The sequence below is a fragment of the Athene cunicularia genome, assembly GCF_003259725.1.
Source record: "Athene cunicularia isolate RWA chromosome 24 unlocalized genomic scaffold, athCun1 chr24_part1, whole genome shotgun sequence".
Lineage (NCBI taxonomy): Eukaryota > Metazoa > Chordata > Aves > Strigiformes > Strigidae > Athene > Athene cunicularia.
In genome coordinates this window covers 1,605,558-1,628,886 of record NW_020799132.1, presented here as the reverse complement: position 1 = coordinate 1,628,886, position 23,329 = coordinate 1,605,558, and the positions used below count along the sequence as shown (strand labels likewise).

Here is a 23,329-nt window from a genome sequence, read left to right as displayed (position 1 = left end):
CATCGCTGGATCAAAGTGCTGTCTTGAAGCTGTGCTGAGTAAGCACTTTCCTAATACTGATCTCTGCAGCCCAGTACCAGTGTTTAGTGGTCCTAGGAAGTCTTTCTGTACATAGCTTATTGCTTTCTCTTCCTCCCTCTCTTTCAAAAAAAGAAGTTCAGAAGGTAATGGGGAAAGGAGAAGAGGAGGTATTGCATAAAACCTTAGTGGTCAGAGCCACAGATGGGGAAACAGCAGACGTCCACACTCTCCTGAGCCTGTGCAACTGTATTCTCTGCGAGTGCCATAATGAGCTGTTGGTAAGCTGGGCTGGGCTCTTCTACATCAGGCTAAAACATTTTGTGGCTAGGATGGGATGTGAGCAGAGAGTGCATGATCTGCTAGTCTGCACAAGAGGGTGGTGTTTTCCCTGCATATTTTTTTTTTTTTCTTCTCCCCTCCAGGTCCTGATAAGGTGTCTGGTATTTACATGCCTTAGGATAAAAGCTGTGCTACTGTGAACGGTCTTTGTGGTTAGGAAGTATGAAGTTATTTAGGAATTTAGATATTTAGCTAGGAAGTATGAAGTTATTTAGTTAGTATGAAGATATTTAGTTAGGAAGTTATGAAGTTAAAGCCTGAAGTTATTTCCTACCTCAGGCTCAGTCTTCCTCTGAAATACCGGACAAGTTACTTGAGCTGGATGGAGGTGCTCTCTTTGCTCACCTCATGTCTGCTTTGATGTAGATCATCCTTGCCTTGACGTTTTATAGTCACCTGGCATATCCAAGTACAGCATTTAGCATAATTGGGGTCACTAGACAATAGTGCTTGTTATCAGAGTCCTTATAATATAGGTTATGTGTGGTATTTCAGTATTGTGCTCCTTTGAGTAGCCTTTACAGTTAGTGTTTTTGTTTTACAATGTGCCATCTCTCAGCCTCTCCTCCAAAAAGAAAAATAAATCTAAATTAGGCTGAAGCCTTGGCTAATTGTTCTTTCTCTATTCATCTCTGTGGCAGCAGGAAACCTAGCAGCAGGGTTTCCATTCACAGCAGACATGCATGCCAACTCGAATGCTGCTGTACCAAAACCACATGTGTGGGTGTTGAAGGTAAAAATTATTGGAGAGTAGTGGTTGCAGCTGTATCCTTGAGAACTCAAGGCAAGGGAAATCAATGGTCCCCTTCTTCTATGTTGGGTTTTTTATTGTTCACTGAAAAAGATATTTAACAATTGCAAATTATCCCGAAAGAGCGACATAAATGTTTTTTGATTGTTAAAGATGGTGTCAACACTGGGTCTTTGTGTAGTGCAGGCATTGGTTCTGTGCGAGGTAAGAATGGAAGTGTACTCTGAACTCCCATGAGACATTTTGACCCCTAGAGCATCTTTTTTCTGGTCTGCATCCAGCGCTCAGGTACTGCTTCCACTTCTCACCCTTACATCTTTCTTACTGCTCTGCTGCCACTTCCATTTGCTCATCTCATGCATCAGAAATACGAGTAACAGACGGTGGCCTAGGCAGATTTGTCCTGGGTAGTGCGTTTCTTTTCCAGTATTGTGTTAGCCTCAGAATGACCTGTTTGTCACGTCAGAGAGATACACGTCTCTCTGCTGTCAAGAAATAATTACGGTATGGCTTTGCACATATGATGCCCATATGACCCCCACCTGGGGGGTAAAGCTGTCTGACTTACTGTAGTTGTAGGCCTCTGTTTAATTCTATTTAGCAGGTCAGGAACAATCCAGCAGGAGTAATAGTAGTGAAACATATTAGTAGTGATTTCTAGATGTGGAAAGGACTGAGCAGCCTCCTATTTGCTGTTGATACCACTAAAATGGAATGATAGTAGCAGAGGTAGTAGGAGTGCTGTTGTAAATATGATGCGAAGGCCACCAGTCATTTAAGTCAGAGTAGCTGAACGTACTCTTTATTTGCTTATGCTTATCTTTTATTACTTGTTCAGCTAATCATGTTCTGGTGCCCTAGAGGTCATTTCCATTCTTTTCCTTGTGAGTATTCACTAGCAAGTCTACCTTGGCTGTTTTTTTTCCCTGGCTTTTTCCAGAGCGCACCGTAGCCACGCTGCGCAGAGCAGGACGTACGGTCGTTTTGGCAGTACTGGGTAGACAGAAAGTGTAACTCGAGGTAGGTGACTGGCTTTGTATAAATGTTTTAGTTAGAGAAAGGATTTCCCTGCTAAGCAGCTAGCTGACTGGACAAGTTTTAAATGTTGTTTCATGTTATGAACAGTTGTCACTTAACAGCATGTGAGGCTAATTGTAACTGATTAGTTGATTGCACTTGATCATTCCATGTGCTGAAAGCATCATTTTTCCAGTATATGGTTCTATGAGGCAAGATTAAATTTGCCATGGCTTTGCATTGGCACTGAACTACAAACAAGCAAGAATTCAGTCCAGATGAATGTCCTTGGATCGAGGTTTAAGTCATTCTTTACAATTTTGGGGTATGCTTAGATCTTTGCTTCATTTGGATTAGCTGTGAACAGATGGGTTTTATTACTGCTTTGTGTTATGGTAATATTTGAAGACTCCAGTGAAGATTGGAACTGCTTTTGCTGGGCAGTGAGGAAGACACGAGATGAAGAGCTGACCCAGAAGAAAGCATAATCTTAACAAGACCAGCAAGAAAATGGAGATTGCAAAGAAAGTGCAGGGAACAGGTTTTGACTCAGAGCTTGGTGAGGTGGTACCTGTCTCGCTGGCGTTTGGATGAGGAAAGTGAGCGGCAGGGGCCTGAGCCCTGTTACACCAGGGTTGGAGCGTGGATCTTTCAGACCATGGCCGGTGGGAGGGAGAGACACGCAAAGGCTGGACGTGCTCCTGCCACTGGCCCACAATAGTTTTTTTTATTGATAGTGCCCAAGTTTAGACTTCTCAGAAGAACAGGAAAGGCAGGAGCAGCCATCCTTTCCCATCTCTCTCCTATGTTCAAACTTTAGAGCTGCTTTTAGCAATTTATTAATTGTAAATGAGAGGTTAGTACCCTTTTTCCCTGGAGGCAATTTTCTTTAAGACTTTTATATTTGTTTCTGAATCAAACAAGAGAAACTCAAGCCAGGGCTCAGTGATTCTGATTGTTCAGTGATTTCTCTAATTTCTTTTCTTACACTGGGCAAAAGTGATAAGAGAAACCTGTTCCTGAGGACTTTTTTTTTTTTATACTGACTGTCACTGTTCTTCTGAAAGAAAATGCCAAGCACCTACTAAAACAATGTCTTTTATGTGTTGCCAAACAAAAGAGCAGGTTTGTTCAGTAATTTATGTATGCAGAAGCATGAGGATTCTGTGATTATTTTTATAAAGCTTTTTAATAACTAAGAACATGTCTCAGACCTTGTAAAAGCTGAATATTCCAAGAACTTATTCTTTTCATAAGGTGTTTAAAGAAATTCCAGTTATGCAAAACCTTGAATGCAAATTATTACAGCCCAGTTCAACAAAGCTCTTGGGTACGTGTTCCAATCCCTTCCAAAGCATGAAGTACACATCTCTGTATGTACTTGTGTAGTTTGAGATGGGTGTTACTGAGTTGAGACACAAAACACAACCGGGTGAGACAAAAAGCAGTAAATGAAGGTGCCAAAACTATGGTAGAGAGTGGGTCACCTGCCAGCCAGCCCAGGTGGGGCCGAGCGAGGACGTCTTCACTGCGGGCTCTTGAGGGTTAGGAGGGGTTGTGTGATGTACAGCGTGTGCTCCCCGGGGGGGTACAGAGAAGCCCGTCAGGGAAAAAAATAAAAGATAATTACCCAGACAAGAAAGGCTGCCGGTTGTACCTGAAGATATCTTTTTGCTAAAATGGGAACTGTCCTACCCAGACTTGCCTGTTTGCCCACAGATTTTAAATTCCAGGTGATCTGATCTTGTTCATGGAACTCTTCTTTGGCAGCTCAGAAAATGTGGTTTAAATATTCTTGCAAATTAATAAATGAGACGTATATTTTGAAGTCTGAAAACTCGGTTAAACCCTTGAGCAAAGATAGCTTAACTGTCTGACTGTATCAGAGCTTGTATTAACGCAGGCCCAGGGAGTTGGAACAGGGCAAGAAACCAAGATGTTAATTAATCTCTGCAGTACTATTGGCCTTCTCTGCTTCCATCTGTAGAGGTATATTAACAGTGGAAGGGCTAACATGTCCACCCTGGCATTTAAAAAAATAATCAAGTGATATTGTTGATTTAAAAAAGATCTTTATTTAAAACTTCCTATCTTTAATTTTATTTTTTTAAATGTCATATATTCTTAAGTATTCTTAAGTGTAATGTGAAAAAAAAAAAGGGTTTTTTTCTTTCTTGGGGAAAGAGGTTTTTCTTCTGACAGACAACTGAGAATCTAATTTAACAGGTGGTGCTACACATCAAGTGGGAATGTGATTTTTTTTTTTTCTTCAAAAAAAAAATTTTATAGGAATAGAAACCCCAGAACTAAAAATATGCTTGAAGTGGCTTTTTGTGACCTTTCAAATTGCCTTCTAGTGTTGAATATCAATAGTTGTGTTAGGGATCACGCGATTCCTGCGACTCTATCGTAGTACAGTGGTGGTCTCTAGCTCAGCTTCCCTGGGTGCAGGTCTGGTTTTACCAGACGGAATTTTGAATTTGAAAATGGGAAAAACTAGAAATTCTGATACTGTAAAATATTTTAAAACTATGTTTGTGGCTGTAACTTACATAATTCATTTTTGAAAACAATCACGATCACTAAAATTGAATTAATCTGTCTTTGTGATAATGATTATCCTGTCAAGACCTCTATTCTCATTTCTCGCCTTCTATAGCTGGGCACATGGACAAATCTGCCTGTGAAGCATGACATTCCTTGAAGGATGCATATTTACTAAGTAGCTGCGTCGCCCCAAATAAGTTGGTTGTTTTTTTAATTTTTCAAATTCTGCTCACCCATACTAGTAGTTCTCAGACCCTCACAGATATGCTGTTGAAAATCTGAGCCAAACTTTTAAAGCTAGGCAATAAATACATCCTTATTAGCACAGGTAGTGCATAGAGTATTTCAGAGAAATTTATTTTGGTTTGTGCTTACTGATATTTGAATCAGTATCATTCAAATGATTTTAAAAATATTCTCTTATTATAATATACTGTTATTCTATTAATTTTTTTCTTGAGTGGTGGCTTCCCAAACAATTGAATTTTGTCTCCCTGACTATGAACTTCCATCAAAAGTAGCAATTACAGCTTTCAACTTTGTAGAATCAATCACAGTAAACCATTTAGTTATGCCAGGTTTTCATTTTGTGGTCAAGGATTAAATACAATCCATTTACCACTTGTTTATTTATGAGGTGTGCTTTAAACTGACCTTGTAGGTCTTTTCTATCTTCACATTGTATGATCCTTGAGAGGGACTTCAGAAATCTTGTTTTATGTAATACAGATGGATGTAATGTAATCAGTAAGGTGTTGACAAAGCTGATTTAAACCATGGGAAATTAAATCCTCATTCAGGTCAGCACTGTCAGCCTTCAATTCCCATCTCTTGTTTCATTTTTCCTGAGGCTCTTGAGCTATCTCTGCTTTCCATATTGCATGATTATTTTCTTCCTTTCTGCTGTATTAGTTTTAATTTCATGGACACAGAGTTTACTTGGAAAACTGGATTGGGGGAGGGTATGTGAATTTTGTTTTTTTCTCCATCTCTCTTGTGACATAGCTTTTTCTTTTTTTTTTTTTTTTTTTTTTTTTTTTATCAGTGTTTCTCACTTGATGCCAACTTCTTTCCAACTTTGGACCAAATCTCAGTTCTTGTTTCCTAGTTTTTCTCCCTTTCCTTGTGGTGATAAGGGGCAACCCATACAATGTGAAGAGTTGTCTTAATTCCACTGTCATGTTGTAGGGTGACTTCCCCAGTTCTTTACATACTTTTTTCTTTGTAGCATTGTGACTACTCATCTTGATCAAGTTATTTTTAAACCCTCTAAAGGAGAGTTTTCAAGGTGTGTCTCTGTTGATTCACTATTGACTTACCTTTCCGTGCAGTGATTGAGAGTTATCGGATTGAATCCTGGAAACTCTCTGCTTGATTACAGTGGGAGAGACAGGGATGCTGCATCCAGGCTGTTAAGCTCTGCCTTGAAGGGTTAATATGCTCAACATTAGTTTGATGTTTCTGTGCTGTGGATCACCTGTAGTGAAGTCCTGAAGCCAAAAGTAAAACCAGATCTCACTTGTCTAGAAAATATTTTGCTCATTCTTACGATGGTGCCAAGCACCACTGCTTCTGACTCTTGGACTTGCAGTGCTGTGTCTCAGTTCTGGTTTGATTGCTGTCTATCTCTGCCGTTCTCCTCCTCCTTGAGCAGTATCTGTTAAGTGGCAAAGTGAGGAGTGCTTATGGAGGACAAACATGGTTGCTAGGCGCGAGGAAGATGAGCCAAGTGGATGTACAGATCCCTGCACATTGCACTTGCAAGAAGTGCAAAGCTTGATTCATAGTTCCTTTTTCGTGTCCTGGTAAAGGCTGTTTAATTTTGGCCTTTTGTACGAATTATTTGAGCGTCGTAAACACCATTTTTTAATCAGATAGTGTTTGAAGCTCATTGGTTTTCAGTATAGTTTTGTGTCAGCACAGGCCTTATTTAAATTTGACTTTTTGGGTAGAATTTATATCTCGGAAAACATCGCTTTCTGTGGAGCTCTAAATTCTCTCAAATCATTGGTTCTGTAGGGTAGAGATGTGCTTTTACGTTGGCTGAGAAATCTCCAGGCTCAACAACGGCATTTTAATAACTAATAAATAAACTAATAAATCAGTTATCATCAGCTCACACCTCCTAAATTGAGGTCAGAAATAAAAGTCATTTGGGGGAGAAGCATCAAGGAAAGCTGAAATGCCCGATGTCCCCATGGGGGAGCACAACCTGAAGATCACTCTTGGCATTTGATTTAAAAAATATATAGCCAGTCCAAAAGGAGTATCTGTCAAGCAGACAATTAACTATCTGATACGAGGTGTCTGACATTCAAAACGCTTCATGCTTCCATGCTAGCACGTGGCTTTCAAACCATCAGGCACCTCTGAAAGTAATTTGTCACCACCCTCATGTCCTCCCAGAGGAGAGCTCTTAATCTGCGTGTCATCAGCATCTAGATGACATCAAAGTCCGTGACAATTGTGTTACTCCTACCGCTGTGGTCTACCAGTGGGACACGGTACGTGCCGAAGATCCTAAATAAGGGGGGCAGACGTTCTTGTAGGAATTCTGCAATATTTTAAAAGTTTCTGTCCTTTTTTCCTCCCCTGTTTACTTTGGGGAGCTCTTTCCACAAACTTGCTTTTTATGATTCTTTCTCTCTTGTGCAAACGGAAGCGTGGAAACATCAAATTTGTGTATGTGGGACTCCTTCAAACCCACAGGGAAAGGTATTGTCTAGCTGAAGTAGTATTTAATATTTGCAACAGCACAAACAGAAAGCAGCAGTAATGTTCATGGACATGGAGCTGAATATTGATTTGCATGTCCTGTAAAGCACCTGTGCTTGCCTCCTCTAGGTGCTTCTGTCTTGTGAGGTGTTGCAATACTCTCCTTTAGTGTGTGTAGGTGGGACTTAACGCTTAGTAACACAGGACTCTAGGGGAGCCCGCTCAGGGGAACAGCACCAAAATGTTTTAACTCCTGTTAAGCAGATATGGAGATACCATAACCGATGGCACCAGCAAATTGCGCTCGAGAACATGGAAAAGGGCACTAGATGTTTTCTTGATACAGTTGTATCCTGTTCAAATGTACAAGCTCAGACTTTGCAATTCATCAACTTAACCTACCCGAGAACTTTCAAGACTGGGTGTGAATGTGGGCTGTGCCTTTTGTGAAATGTCCTGTAAACATTTGTTCCAGTACATTTGGTTCTCAATTTACAATGAAGAAGGATTCATTCATCTGAAGAGAGATTGCTTAATGGCTTCCATACAGCCCGAACTTTTATGAATATAATGGTGTCAGATCTCATTTGAAGGCCATTCAGAGTTGCTAAGCAGTTGAAGTGGCATTTTAAGTAAAATTGTATTTCTGTTCTTATGGATAGCATGAAATTTTGTAGGGAATTTTCAGTCGTTTACAACTCCCGTGAAATAGCTAAACGTTGGCTTTATAGAACAGAGCAGCTTCTTTAATTTGTTTCACCTTTAATGTTTGCAAAATAGATGTGTCAGTGTTTTGTGTGAGTGCTAGTGGGACTGTAGGAATTTTCCCCTCCTGTGAAAAAGAATCTATGACAGAAAGATAGTCTTGCTACAGCTTGACATGTGTGGTGAATCAGACATATGCCTGTTGTGCTATTTGCTCTGTAAATTAAAATAATGTCACGTGTGTATAAAAATGTGTGCATATGATTATACCCATATAAAATATTCCAAGCTTGTCTTGGGGTGAGGCCAGGAAAAATCCCAGTGTCTGGCTGCTAGGAAAGCTCCTTCCTCCAGCTGTGTGGCTCTAAGGTTTTGCATGCCCAGAGGACGTTTGCTTTGATGTTCCTCCCAGTGACTGCCCCCAGCGTGGCTCTTTCCCAGTTACACTGTCATCAGTTTCCCATCTGGGGGCTTATAATGGGGCTCCCAACAAAATACAGGACTGCACCTTTGAAAAGGAATGGCTGAGTTCCTGCTGAAGGTCCAGAAGATGAGTTGAGGGTTTATGAAGAAATAATGCTTACAAGTGTTATTGCAGGTGGATCCCAGTCCTGTGTGTCTTTTCATGACCCCGTTTCCCAGGGACCCTGAGCTTTAATTTCATTCTCTGTGTCGTCCTTGAGAACAGAGTTCCTGTCGAGTCTGTTGGAACAGCAAGAGTATCTGGAGTAGCTGTGATCTTCTTCTTCTTCCCCCTTTCTGGCCCTTCTCCTGCCTGTATTGCATTGCTGCTAATTCACAGAAGTTCTTTTCCTTCATGCAGATCAGGGATAGGGAGGAAGAAGCCACTAGACTTAATATATAAAGGACTAATATTACCTGTAGCATCTTCAGCCTTCCTTGGTCTCTTGTTTCAGATGCATGGAATAGTTACTGTTAAAGATTAATAAGGGTTCACAGATGATTATCAAGTGTTTATAATTGTGTTAAAGAGAAAATCTTCAGTATCAGTTCCATTGTTTTTGTGGTGCTGTGATGAAGTATTTCATTTCCATCAGTAGCAGAATATTCTCTTAAACAAGCCTGGCAAATGCTCAAAGAACTGACTTTTTAAATACACGATTTTACATGCAGAGCTTTTCTTACTTGCAGTAAAAGTCCAGAACACCTTCAATCGGAAGGATAATAGGTCTGTGTTTCAAGATCTCAGTGGGAAGGGTTTGGGAAGAGTTTATCATGGAGTTTTATCGACGTTACCTGATTAAATAGGCAATATGAGTAAAGAGATTGGAGTCTGGTAGAAAGGACTGGGTGCTGTGACATCCCTGTTTGTCCACTGTGAGGGTAGAGACCCAGAACGTGGGCCTGATTCCCAATGTTATTTCAAAATAGAACTTAATTCTTCTCTGCACTCAGTCTTACCCCCACAGCCAAGACTGGTATTTGAGGCATCTTCCCAGGAGTAACTGAAATAATGTTCACTGTAACCATGCAAAGCATAGAGGTGTGTAATACATACACCATGTTTGTGTACATCTGTGTTATCATTTTCATTACTGATCTCTGCCCTTTCTTGTTTTGTAGGTTCTGTGTGGTAGATTTTCTAGGAAGTAATGCCGAAATGGCCAGTCAGGGACTTTGTGTGAAGGGAGGTCAGTAGTTTTGAAGAGAGCATAGTCAAGTCTTGTGAATGTTACTTACCTAATGGCAGGAGAAGTTGTGTCCCTCTGTTACTGGCGATGTTTTAGACATTCAGAAAGTTTGCTTCTTGAGAGGAAGCCACCGTTCTGATGAGAAATCCAGGAGGAATTGCCATAAGCCTGAGAAGCTGTGTGGTAAATTCATTTGTAATCCCAAGGCCTGATAAAGATGTAAATTCACTCTCGTTGATTTCAAGGCTTTAAACTGAGAACGTGTGCATTTTGGGGAGCTGTTTGTTTTAGCAGTGGTGTAGAAAGGTGGGTCTTGATCATGTTACCCTTCCTTGAATTCTGTCCTCTGATGGTAGTAGACTAAATGCTGTCCAGTGCTGTGTGATGGCATCAGCCTAAAGCTGCCGTGGGATGGTTTGTTTGGAATCTTTTCATTAATGCAGTATTGCCAAACCCACACATCTAGAAATCCCGAGGAAAGCCTTACTGGGCCTTTTACAAAATCATCAGGTTGATTTTAAAAAAATACAATTTTTTTTTTTAGCTTATCTCTTGGGTTTTTTTTGGCACAATCTGGTTTTCTCTGCAACTGGCAGGTTTCAACTTTTACTTTCAGTTAAAATAAGTGGCAAACTTTTCTTGTGGTGGAGCTGGGGTTGTGAGAAACAGGCCAAATCTCACTCTTGATATGCAAAAAAGGAGAAATGAAAGAGCCACCAGTCTGAGCAACAAATTTGCAGGTTTTCAAAAATGAAATTTTTGAACACGTATGTGTTCAAGATAAGAGTCTCCCCTCTGAGCTGGCATTGCACCTCTACGTTCTAAATCATGGTATTTTCATGCAGATTTTTTTTCAGGTATATACCTTTTTCACCATGTAGGCGTTTGGATTTTTGGTTTTGTGTTTTTGTTTTTTTTTTTCCTTATTAGGGACAGGCTACTTTTGGCTGGTGATGTTTTTGGTGAGGATGGCACATGGAACCATTTAGCAGCATTAGCCTGAGGCATTATTACTTTTGGTTTTGAGGCCCATATTCCCTGGGATGTGTGTTTTACTAGAGCAGAAATGTGATCACAAAGCTAGGTATAAAATTATATGGGATATAATTTTGTAACCCAGCCACGCTATTACTGTGAGTGTTAATTACTGCATTCTTAACCCTCATGTAGAGTACAAAGGAGAGTTAAATGCTTTGGCCCAGCTGCTTGTGTCCTGGTGGCAAACAGCATGCAGGGGTTTCAGAACTTCAGATCTTGGTCTGAAGCAAAGGAGTTTTCTTAAATGCCTTTCACCATGCTTGTTTTAGTCAAACAATACATAAATCAGCATAATTAACATTTAGCAAAACCAGCCCTGCTTTTCTGTCCGCGTGTATTCACTGTTGGTAATTGGAATGGTCACCCTAAATAAATCGTCATCTATTAATGAAGTAAAACCCTGCCTGAATCTCCTACTTAATGAAACCAGAATGGTTAATACCAGACTTTTCAACAGGTCTTTGGTACTTCAGGTCTGTGCCATAGTCCCCACAAAGGCACGTTTGTAGGATGTGCAAGTGCAATGTGTAACGACTCTCTGGCTGTAACAGCAGAGCTGTCAGGAGATTAGGCTGAGGAGCTTTTAGGAATACTTTAAATTTTGATTTTGAGTCTCTGATCTCTGTGCAGGCCTGAATTATACTTCATAGGGTATTTGAAATCAGGCTCCTTATCTGAAGAAAAGTTAACCTCGATAAAACGGGGCTGATCTGAGCACATCCCTGCTGAGTTGGGGCCGTTGAAGGCGCTCACTCTTCAGATAGGATCTGTAAGAACTATGCGAGCTGCTGGCTCAGCCCTTGGCATGTGAGTTCAGCTGAGATACGGAAACTGCTATCTCCATCTTAGGCAAAACAGGCAGTGGCAACTAAGGAATGAAATGTGAGTATTTCTTCTTCTAAGGCTAATGTTGTTTGCCTGGGCAATAGAAGCAGCTTCTTGTTAAATGGACTGGAAATTAGTCCTCCATGTTTTTCTGTGTTTTAAGACTTGCAAATTATGCAGTGATTAAACAAAATTACCCATTGATTGGTTAGGAAGTGCAGTTTTCTCTCCACCAGATTTACACTCTTGTCCTGCTTGTATAATGAGGAAGTAAGAGAAGCTTAGAAGTCTGTAAGATTTCTGGATTTATAAAAGCAATTATATTGTCCTGTGAGCCTCATAACTAAGCACCAAAACAGACTGTATGTAAGATCACCTAGAAATTGTCAATGCCTATCAAACCTCTCTGTCCTCCTTTCCAGAATGATGAAGTCCTCTGTACATACAGAAGAAGATGACTTTGTGCCAGAGCTTCAGAGAAGCATCCATCCCAGAGAGAGGCCAGATTGGGAGGAGACTCTCAGCGCTATGGTAAAACACCTTGTTGCGTTTTCTACGTCCGTTATATTTTTGGTTCTGAACAACCTATTCTTATATTCTAGCTATGCATTGATTTATATTCCTGGAATTTCAGATTTTTAAATGGATTGCGTAGTACTTTCAACAGGACTGAAATATATTCCTTCCTCTGGCAGTTGGTCAAGGAGAGAGAGAAAGAGTGTGCACAGTGCTTCTGTCCTGTTAATACATGCCCCAAAGCAGGTCTAGTAACCAGTTTAAAGGTCCATAATGTCACAACCATTTTCAGTCTGCCTTAAAGTCTTTTTCAGCAAGACTTTTCGGCATGAACTTCCTGTAAAAACATACTCTTTGAAGCACGCAGCATTGTGGAAGAATAAGGTTTTGTCAAAATGCTGAGTCTGCAGAAATAAAATCTCAGCCTGAAAGCTACCCTGCCATCAGAGGGAGCAGAATTGTAGGAAAGCGACTGAAGAAGTGCTGCTCTCATGCTAGCAGAAGGCACTACAAGTGGGCAGTGGGCCACAGGTGACTGTACTACCTTGATATATTTATTGTCTTTTTAAATGAGTGAGTAAAGTACTTGCAGTTCCACCTTCCCAACTCCCTCTAGCATTTGCTGGGTTTGGAAGGTCAGATGTTATTGTATTAGCAGCCAAACAGGGCAGTCTGATTAGGTGGTTTTGTGACATTATCTCACCTCACAGAAGCTTGACCAGCCTTATTTCAGTATAGGGGTGTCTGGAAGCTGTATCTTGCTTGTTATTTTCAGATTTTCAGATTATTTTCAGATAAACTGCCTCATTAGCCGACTAAACTGAAGAGGAAATTGCCTTCTGCACAGGCCTTGGGCAGGGGGAAGGTCCAAATATTGCAGAACAGCCGTGAGGGGTGGGCAGGGCAGCAGCCTGGCTGAGATTACTTACTGTGATGTGCCACCAGTGGCAATTTTTCCCTCTCGTTGGGTCATGTGGCAGTGAGAGGGCTTCAGCCTGGAAAAGCCGTGTGTGTTCTCTGCTCCTGGCCTGCCAGCAGTGCAGCTGCAGTGTGAGAGATGGGCTAGATCCAGCTGTAGTGAAGGACGGTCGGATTCATCTGATGTGTGGGGCTCAGGGGTGTACATCCAGTGGATTATTTGAAGTTTAAAGCACCATTATTGCCTGGCTGGGTCGTGTGAAATAGATTTTGGATGAGCTGTTGTTTATACAATGTTCAGGAAATGTGTAGATAATAAACTCCCTATGAGCCAAGTATTTATTTCAATTTTAAACAGGCGAACAGAGCTAGGTGCTACGTTTACTCTTTTGAAAGCATCATCAAACCCCGTATAAAACAATGATAATATTTTGTTCCAAACTATTTCCAAGACAAAAAAATTCAACCCAAAACATGAGCTTCACCAGCCTTTTTGTCTGCTGGTATTTTCTGTGCTTGTGGCTCTGGTTGACTCCTTGCTTATCCACTGTTAATTTTGAATTTTTGCAGTTGTCTCTTCCTCAGTATGTTTTTTCTCATAGGTGGGTATTTTTTCCTTCTTTCCACCTTGGCTGGCAGTTGCCTCTGGTGCTGCCCCTTTGTGATCACTGTCTGTTCCCATCAGCATTCCTGCTCGCTCCCAGCCTCAGCCCATGGTGCTTCCCAGCACCCCGGAGCCAGGAGTCTTGTAAATCCCTGTTTGACACCTGGCTGGCTGCAGCCTCCAGGTGTGTCTCAGGAATGTGAGTCTGGCAGTCAGCCTCACCGCCTGTAACACCAGGTAGCTGGCATAGCTCTGTTGGTATTGTGTTGTTTTCCATATTTGATTTACAGTGGAGGAGAGGTTCACTTCTTCTGCCTTCATCCTTTCCCCGTCCTCACCAAGAGTTGTTGCGCTCATGGACATCGTTCAGTGTTCAGCTCTATACTGCATACTACATGTATGCATAACGTTCCTCTCACCCTGCTAACTATTCACTTTTTAGAACACGTCCTCTTGCACAGCTGTGTGCCAGTGCTGTAAAACAGAGATTCAGAGGATGATAAACAAGAAAATTCACATCTCAGACCTGCTGCACAATGATTTGGCATGACGAAGCACAGGGCTACATGTAAAGCCACTGAACCTGTATTTATAATGGCTTGGGTTTGTGCTTAGTGTTGTCTTGACCTCATGGTCCTCTGAGTACGTTGTACATGGGTAGAAAAACCTTCCTTGCATGTTGACTGCATTGAGTGAATCAAATTTCCACTTTCAACCTCTGCCTTAGGCCCAGTCCGATGGTAATATTTACAAGATGTAAATATTTACAGGACAGCTCAACACTGTTGTTTTCTATTCTCTGTTTCACCAGTGCATCTACTATATTCAGTCTTTTTCCTGATCATTTTAAGCCTGAGATTTTTTTTGTTTGCTCTTTTCCTTCATTTGGCATTTTTAGCAGCCTCTGATTTAGCCTTTTCCCAGAGCATGCTCCTTAGGTGGTGTGTGAATTTCTCATAGCAGCATAATACACTTAGTTTTTGGTTAGTAGTTGTTTAAGTTGCAGACTTCAGGTGTTGTTGCTTGCTCTTTCAGCCTCTGGGGAACAGAGGCTGCAGAAGCTTGGAGAAGTTGGACGTAGCTGTGCTGTTCACTACTCTCCATTGCTTCCCATGGCAGACAGCTGGAAACCCAACTGGGTGCAAGACTTTTTTTTGTCTCTAAAAATGAATTTCACGTCCTGCCATGCGAGCAAATACTGAGGCTGGTGACACTTTGGAAAGCCTGGGAAATTCCGACATGGTCGACAGACCAGTGATGCTTATTTGTCTCCTGAAATTCATCTTTGTACATGTGTTTGTACTTTGGGAAAAGGTGATTTATGCATGCACAGTTAGATGAACATACACAAGTGGTCCCTACTCTCTCCTCTTCTATTCACAATGTATTTCAAAGTGCTTATTATTAATTTATATAAGTGCTTTGTTTCCAGAGCTTTTTCTTAACAAGAAATACTCTTAAAGGTCTTTTTAAATGTGGAGAGGTTGAATGTCCTCCTACACTGTACTCCTACATAAGGTAGAGTAGAAACTCTTTTTAATATTTCTGTCATTGCTAGTTTATTCTGGGTGCCTGAGTAGCTTTAGTCCTTTGTTTGATACTACTTTTATAGTCGTCTTTTTTTACATTTATTCTTTGTACTTCCACCTACTTTTAAAACCTGCTCGTTTCTTGTTTGTGATTTAGCAGAAGGGCAGGTGGTTTTATATTGAAGACTTGGTTTGTTTGGGTACTTTTGGTGGTTCTTGAACCTTCATAGTAGTTATGAAATTCTGTGCAGTAGATTTTTGAGAACCAGGCTGGGTGGGGAGGAACACTAGATGGACAGACATCACAGCAGTTAGATATTAAGACAGCTACCTGAGTAGTCCTCAAGGACTGCTATATTTTGTATTCCCTCCCCGACTCATGTTCTGTATTTTTAGACTTTGGTCATATTAGATATACCGTTTTCCTCACCGTCAGCCTCCTATTCCCACTGCGCTGCCGGCCTGCTGGGTAACCTTCACACATGCCGGGTTTTTTTTTCTTTCTCTGCTCCAGTTTAGAAAATCTAGCTGATGATATTGACTTTTTGTAGAACACTTCTGAGTTCTAGGGATGAAAAGCCATATTTGAGCCAAGTAATAATGCAGTATATGGATTTTCTAATGTTTCTCTGAGGTAGTAATGTTATTTCAAAGGAAAGGAGTATCTTTTCCTTGTAAGGACCTGAAGTGTGCTCTGTTTCTGTATTACAAGAACTGAATTTGTGAAAGAGCACCTTTATATTTAATTTCTCATGTGGGCCTACAAAACAGCTGTCCTCAGCCTGTCATTAACTTTAGCATCAAATGATATTTGTACTTAATATTATGTTTACCGTACATTACTGACCATCTGACTTTCAGCACCTCTGTATGAGTTCAGTACGTTCCGGTGTTTTAAGAGCAGTGTGCTAACAGCCTCTCCCCAAGCAGACCGTGTGCGCTTTATCCCCATTGCCTTTTTCTTCCATTTGTCTAAATTTTGTGGGGAAGCAGGATGAAACCAGTGAGATAAATATAAAAATCTTTATTTATGCAACCTGTTTAAATAGTGCTGTCACAGAAAGATGCCACCTGAAGTTGCATTAACATGACAGGCACTAGAGATAAGGTGAATAGATTCACTCCAAAGCTAGAAATAGGATTTCTTTTGTGTGTGTGTATATATAAGTGTTTCTGAAAAGGTGGGGGTTTTTCCTGCAGTGTCTGCCACTTTGTTTATCTTTGGAAGCTTTCAAAATATGAGTTCTTAAAGCTGTGGCAGGTTTATTTACTCTGAGATTTTTTTCTGTAGTGCCCTGAGCACAAGAATAGAGGTGATCAGGCTGACATCTGGTCACATCCTTCCGTGAATGTCTGCAGGGATTCATTCATGAGTAGGTCAAGGCTGGTTGTGACCAGGAGTTCTCCACCTTGAGGAAATCAGCCTTTCCCCCCACCCCGGTGCACCACTGAACAGTAGCTTTTGGGGTCTAGAAGTACCATTGTCCATAGTGAGGTTATCAAGACAATAGCTGGAGTATTCCCAAGGGTTACTAGTTTGTAACTAGGTTTCCTGAAAAGGTGTGGTATAGGAACCTCTAAATTACTGATGGGAAGCTATTCTAAATCCTTGAATTTGGTAAATGTATAAATGAACAAGAAGACAGTTGATGCACATCATCCTTTTTGGCTTATGCTGATGGAATTTTCTTAAGAAAAATACAAGCCTACAAAAGTTTTAGGCACAAGGGCTAGACTCTGTCTTATGAAATCCCTGGAATAATCTCAGTTCTTAGGTCAGATGGATTCCGAGATCTGTAGTATTTTCAGCATCTGATACTAGATGAGGTAAGGTATCGTGGCTTGTGAAGGTAATAAAAGCTTTTTAATGAGACCTCGATATATCATTCGTTAAATCTGGGACACGAGTGAGGAGAAAACTATTTTTAAATGCAATTTATAAAAGTGTGTAGAGATTAGTGAATTGTAAAGGCTCAAAGAAAGATTCACTCTCCTTAGTGCAGAGTTTGTTTCTTATTCTTTGTACAGCACTTAGCCCAGTGCTGCCCCAGATCTTGACTGTGGCTTCTGCAAGAATAGATGCAAAAAATAGGAATATACAGGGTTTCTGTTTAAATTATTTCTGTTTGGTTGGTCGGTTCTTAATTCAAAAAACATCAGGCATGTCTATGAGTATGTCAGTCCTGACCCAAGTTAACATGAATACTTCTAGGAACTGTGGCAAAATCTGAAGAATAAGGGAGTGTGGTTAATCCTCTTGCTTGGCCCTGTCAGCTGTGGTGATTTCCAGAAAGGTGGTTTACTGAAATAATCTCATTTCAGCAACTGAGGTATATAGATAGAATACCCTTTAATGTGTAAAAATTGACATTTTGGATTTTTTATTCTTGTGGCTTACAGCTCTTTGTGCTCTGCATACATATGAACCAACACCAGAATTCTGCAGCTGAGTATCAGGTTGTGAGCTCTTAAGTAACTGTGCAGACAGTTCTGTTAGGCTGATCCTGTTTTCAGACGGGCTGTACGCCGTAGACGTCTTTGGGAAAAAGAATGCTTTTGAACTCTGAATGCCTACTTGCAGGTTCTTTGAAAAAGTCCCAGGTTTTAAGGTCTCAATTACAAGGTAAAGTTTTAGTAGCTAGGAAGCTGAAATTTTGGTTTTGCTATTTTGTGAACAATTTGAACAATTAGGTGGAAATGGACTTTAAATATTTCTTCACCGAGATGCTCCAGCGGTTGGCTTCTGGCTCTGTCTTAAGACATTTCTCAAATGTGGTGGTTAGTTTTGTGCTGATGAAGGCTCTCAGATTTTTGACTTGCCTGGGTTAGTAAGTCTTCTGTTAATCCTGCAGAAACCAGAGTATATCTTCTCTATCCAGCACTCGGCAGCACTTTTGTGTGAATTGCTGCAGCTTAGATTTGAGTAGCAGATGAGTCGCAGGTTGCCATTTGTAACAAAGCTAACAGTGGGATAAAATGGTGTTTCAGATCGCGGGGATGGTATAGGTAGGTGTTGATATGACACAAATGTTCCATACAGCACACCAAGCAGTGGTCAGGCTGCAATAATATTTTGGTCAAAACAGTTCTGGTCTGGCACTGCACCTGCCACCTATGTTTCCTTTTCAATTCACATAACTTGTTTTCCTTCTTATTGCTGCATGAATCCAGTTTTTTTTTTTTTTCCCCTGTTAACGCTTTTGGCAAGATATTATATTGTTGTGTGTGGTTCATTCTCCCCCTCTCCCTCTTGGTTAGAGAGTCATTTTTGATGTCACAGGCTAACTCCCAGCATGAAGCTTGTCCCTAAGAATCTTTGAAAGTTAGGACAATCACTTAATTGGCATATTGGCTTCCATTTGGGTTTGCCAATTAAATGAGTTCAATTAAACCAGAATGGATACCGTATTTTTGGCAGTAAGTATTAATTTATAGCAATAATTTAATTTCCATTGGCGATACTGTAGAAGCAATTGTTTCGAGTTACATTTACTGTCTTTACAGTGTATGAAGTCTTGCAGTTGATCCAGGAGACAAAGATTACACATTCTAAATTTCTGTTTTAAAACCTGTGATATGTTACATTTATCATAGAAGGAATGACTTAGAATTTACTAAGAATGGATCAATAAAGATTTTGTTGTTCACCACGATGGCCAGTTTTATTGCACCCTGATTTTTCATTTTGCATATCTATCTATTTCAAAGGGAAACTGATGTACATCAGTAAATTCAGTGTCTTGCGAAGTAAAATGCTTGGGTCATGTATTTACACAGCACCACTAGTGTATCTTCTTTTATGGTCATAGGGGATAATGGCAATTAAAAAGATAAAGATGGTGCTGGAGAGTGTTGGCTAATTTTTGAATGCTCCCAGTAGCCCTCTGCCACATTACGTAAGCTGAGGTAGGCATAAATATGCATTAATGTACATTAGGTGCTTAAACCTGTGTTTACTAAGGTGTTAGGGAGCCTGAGTGACTGTTTATCATACTGTGAGTAAACCACTGGGCGCAGTGGTGTGTGTGGTATGAGTAGCAGCTTTGTGGCAACTGCTTAGTCTGTGAATGACCAGTCTGAATTTCTGAAGTTTTAGGTTATAGAATTTTAGATTTAGTTTCAGACAGTTTCATATCCCAGTATCTTTTGTAGTTATCACCCATTTTAGATTTGGTTGGGCTCAGACGAGCTGCCCGTTGGTGACAGCATGGTGCTGGTAATGCTGTTGTGATTAGTCCCGGTTGCCGCGGTTGTAAGTTCTGAGAGGCAGTGTGAGATGAGCTCTGAAGACTGGATTATGTTGTCGTGACCCTCCGCCTCTTCCTCCCACCCCATTCCAAAGATGATCTCTCTTTGCACATGTTTTGTTGTCATAATGTAAGAAATGCCACATTTGTTGGAAATGTACTTATTTGGGAGATAAAAATAATAATTTATTTATCTGTCAATCACTTTTCCCTAGTCCCAGCTGCTTCAAAAAGAGGATGGAACATCAGGAAAGGAGTCTCTTATTTATATGTGGTTGAGTTATTTTAATCAGTATTCATTGCTGCTTAATTACCACAACACAAAAAAAGAAGACGGAACAGTTTTTGAGGGGTTGTCAATAGATTGCTCATCTATCCCCTTCCATTCCCCACACCCAAGTTAACCCCAAGAGACAAACAAAACATGTCAGAGTGTATGTTGTCTTGCTGAAGGCTGTAGGCATTAATTTTTTTTTGCCATGATTCAGCCTTCTTAATTACATGGGGATAAATTATTCCCTGAAAATGTTGGTAATCTTTAGCCTGTTTTTTTGGTTTTTTTTTTTTTTAACTTAAATCATTCCATACAGTTCCGCTTTACTACATTTATATTGGTCATTGCTGTGTCGGTGTAGGTCTGTGTGGTGTTTGTTGGTATTTGATTGAATACTGTGGTTGCTAGGGCACAGATGAATCTGACTGCAAAACCCAACGTTTTTGAACTAGCGGTCTTAACACTTCATCTTTGCTTTAGGGTTTTTCCATGAAAATTTGTGATGGATGCTATAGGGGCTTACTGCAAGTGCTTTTTCCATCAAGTAAGGCTTTGAGTTGTTTCTCACCTTAGAGGGTGATGTCTCCTTTAGTTAATTTTCCTCAGCTAGCGTGGGATCCATGGGATTGTGGCTGTGACCTGATTATGTGAGGATGTGTGACCTCCTGTGAGTAAGATATCCTGGTTTCAGACTGAAAATCGCTGCTGTTCTCTGTAACGTCAGCACGGTATCGACTCTGTGGTATCCGTGTGGGACTGGATGTGGTCTTCGGTGGGTTCAAATTACACCAGGCTTCCCTACTGCAGAAATCTACTTTTAAAAGTTTCTGTCTTTGATTACTCCTTCCCATCTCCCATGCTACAGAGGACAGTCTCAGGACAGTTACGCTGAGAGAGTTTCTGGGATGAGGAGCTGAGAAGTGAATCACTGAGCTAATCTCATTTTAAAATAAATCCCCCAAAAGAAGTTCAGCTTTCTTCTTTAATCTGGATTGTTTCAGGGACTTGCTCTGTAGGCAATAAAACAGTTGCAGCTGCAATGAGAGGAAGTAGGAGAGGGTAGCCTGGGGCTGAAGGATTGGGGTGGGAGTTTAAAAATTTGGCTTTACCTCTTCTAGCCAGGTTATCATGAAACTATGCCCTTGGGCTAACAGTGCTCCTCATGCACCTTCTGTTTCAGAGGGTGTAAAAGAGATTTTGGGGTCTGTGTGTTCTTGATTTGCTCTGTGGCTTGTACTGCAAGCAAATATTTTCAGCTTGAAAACATCTGAAGTTGCTCTTCGGTATGGTTGCAGAACCTAAGGTTTTAACTATTGACTCTTGCTTTGTGGCACTGTGTTTTTTCCCTGTACTTGTATGTGACTACCTGACTGCTCTTGATTTCTTAGTCTGAATAGTCTAGTTTGTTACAGTTGCATGCATATGTAGGAATATCTTCATTTCTTTTAGGTTTTTTTCCTCTGCACATGTGTTTTTATGTCTCAGTCTTTTCCTTCTTAAATATTGACATTTAGGGGGAAAAAAAAATCAATCTTTTATTTATGAATGCAAGAAAACATCCTTGAAGGCTGAAGATTGTCACCATCGGTTTCTGCAGAGTTCATGTTCTTGGTGGTGAGGAAGAGGTTGTCATTTGCTTTCCCAGTTTGACTGACCTTTGTGCAGCTCTTGCAGCCCTACGTCAAGTGTCCCGTTCTGACCTCACCTGCGTGATGGCAGGTCATTTCTGGAGAGCGCTGTCACCTCAGGTTTGCCAGCACGTGTCACCGTTCCTATCCTGGTTGAGAGAAGAGGCTCACTGAGGCCGGGAGGGTTTTGAACATTTGGTCAGGGGGCAGGTTTACAGAATCCTGCCTGGTTATCGTGCCCAGCAGCTGGAGGCTGCGCCAGCGGCTCAGCCAGCGCAAGGTGTGTGATCACAGGCCAAGCTTTCCCGGGCCACGCTCGCACAAAGCTAATGAACTGACTTTTGTTCTGTTCTTCAGAAGTTTATGGACAGCTTAGGGTATAAATTGCACGTTACAAGTAGAAACATTCTTCACATTACTGTGTTATTATACGGGTTTGGAAAATGAGTGTATCATATACCAGTTTTGTATTTTGTGCCATTGGAAACAGCGCTCTTTATAAACAAAAAGCTGAGCCCATATTGGCTTCATAGGCATAAATATAATTTCATGTTAGCTCTGCTGACTCAGATATTGGGGTTAAATGTCAGGCTGCTGTTTTTTCCACCGTCCCAATCTTTCTTCTACTGCATTGGGAAAGTTCTTCAGTTTCTAAGCTGATTTATACCTATAACATAATATTGTTGTTTACATAATCACTGAATATGGCCAGGGGACTTACCAGAGTGGTATTTGCTAGTTTTAGACTGAATTAATCTCTGTAGGTTTTTTGTGTGACGAGAAATTGCTTTCTACCATAACAACCCAAAGTTCCACTTGTCCTTTTATAACTAAGCCATGATTAGGATCCCCTCCTCCCTCTGTGAAACAATAGACTGTAGAAATTGTGCATCAAACAAGGTCTGGGATTTCTGGGGTCTTTTTTTAGCCAACAAGGAACTGGAATCAAAGTATTGTGCCTATTGGATGTTCTGTTTTCTGTGGCTTTTTTTCTAAAATTTATTTTGTAGGCTGTACAGAGGGAGGACTCTAACCCTGGCTGCTTTTCCCACGCATATTGTATGTGGGATTTTTGTTCTTAAAGAAAGTACATTCCTTAGCCAGTATGCTATTATGTGAGGCTCTGTACTGTACCGCTGCAGCTCCCTGGGCTGAGATCTTTGTGAATGGTAATAAGGCGATCTCACTGCTGCTTCACTATAGCAATGTCAAGTCCAAACTTAAAGCTGTCAGGTAGTTATCATGCTAATGTTGTCCTCGGTAGCTAACCATTCATTTTTGCTTGGTGCATCCATTTTTGTCTCTAAAACAAATGATAGCTCTGAAAGAAAATACAAGTGTGGGATTGTTTTGCTGGAAATAACCACCATCCTTTTGGTGCATTTGATCATTTGATTCATCTGCAGAAAATCAGTGCAAGTCCATCCATCTCTTTAAGCCTCACTTAGGAAGCCTTGTCATGACATAAAATCAACCTGCTTTCAGAGGTGAATTTTGGTCACGGTGACAGTAATGTTGCCAAAGTAGGTTCATACAGCTGCCAAGCTGCTTACGCTGCGTCTCGGATTCCACTTAGCAAATGAGTTGTTTTACATGTGAGCTGGAGATGGTTTTACCCACGTATCTGCGAGCTAGCAAACTTTGTTGGAAAACACAGTGGATAAACAGTTAAAAATTTGTTCTTTGTTCATTCCAGGCTGATCCTTTAAACTATGGTAAATGGATGCCCTGGACGAACTCCTCTGTAATGCAGAGTCTCAGGAATGAGAGGTTGCTCTAAATTTGCCAGCTCATGGCAATGCTTAAAAGTTGGGTGCTTTTTTTCCTTTTTCTTATTTTTCCCCCCTTTGGAGGGGAGAAGCTGGGAGTAGAAAAAACACATCCTGTGTGGTCTTTTGAAAGAGAAGAATTCACTGTTAACCATGCCATGCAGCAAGTATTGGCTAGAACAATTCAACATTGACAAGGAATGTGGAAAATGGAATTAAAAGTCCTAAACTCAA

The 23,329-nt window shown here is 40.7% G+C and overlaps 1 protein-coding gene across 3 annotated transcripts in view; it reads left to right on the top strand.

The window, feature by feature from the left end:
* Positions 1 to 23,329, top strand: part of ARHGAP32 (Rho GTPase activating protein 32) — a 209,296-nt gene that overhangs the window by 41,284 nt on the left and 144,683 nt on the right. For all 3 annotated transcript variants that reach the window (XM_026863752.1, XM_026863750.1, XM_026863749.1), the window contains exon 2: positions 12,033 to 12,141. In XM_026863752.1, the coding sequence (XP_026719553.1) occupies positions 12,034 to 12,141 (108 nt within the window). In that variant the 5' untranslated portion in view covers position 12,033. The remainder of the gene's footprint in view (positions 1 to 12,032; positions 12,142 to 23,329) is intronic.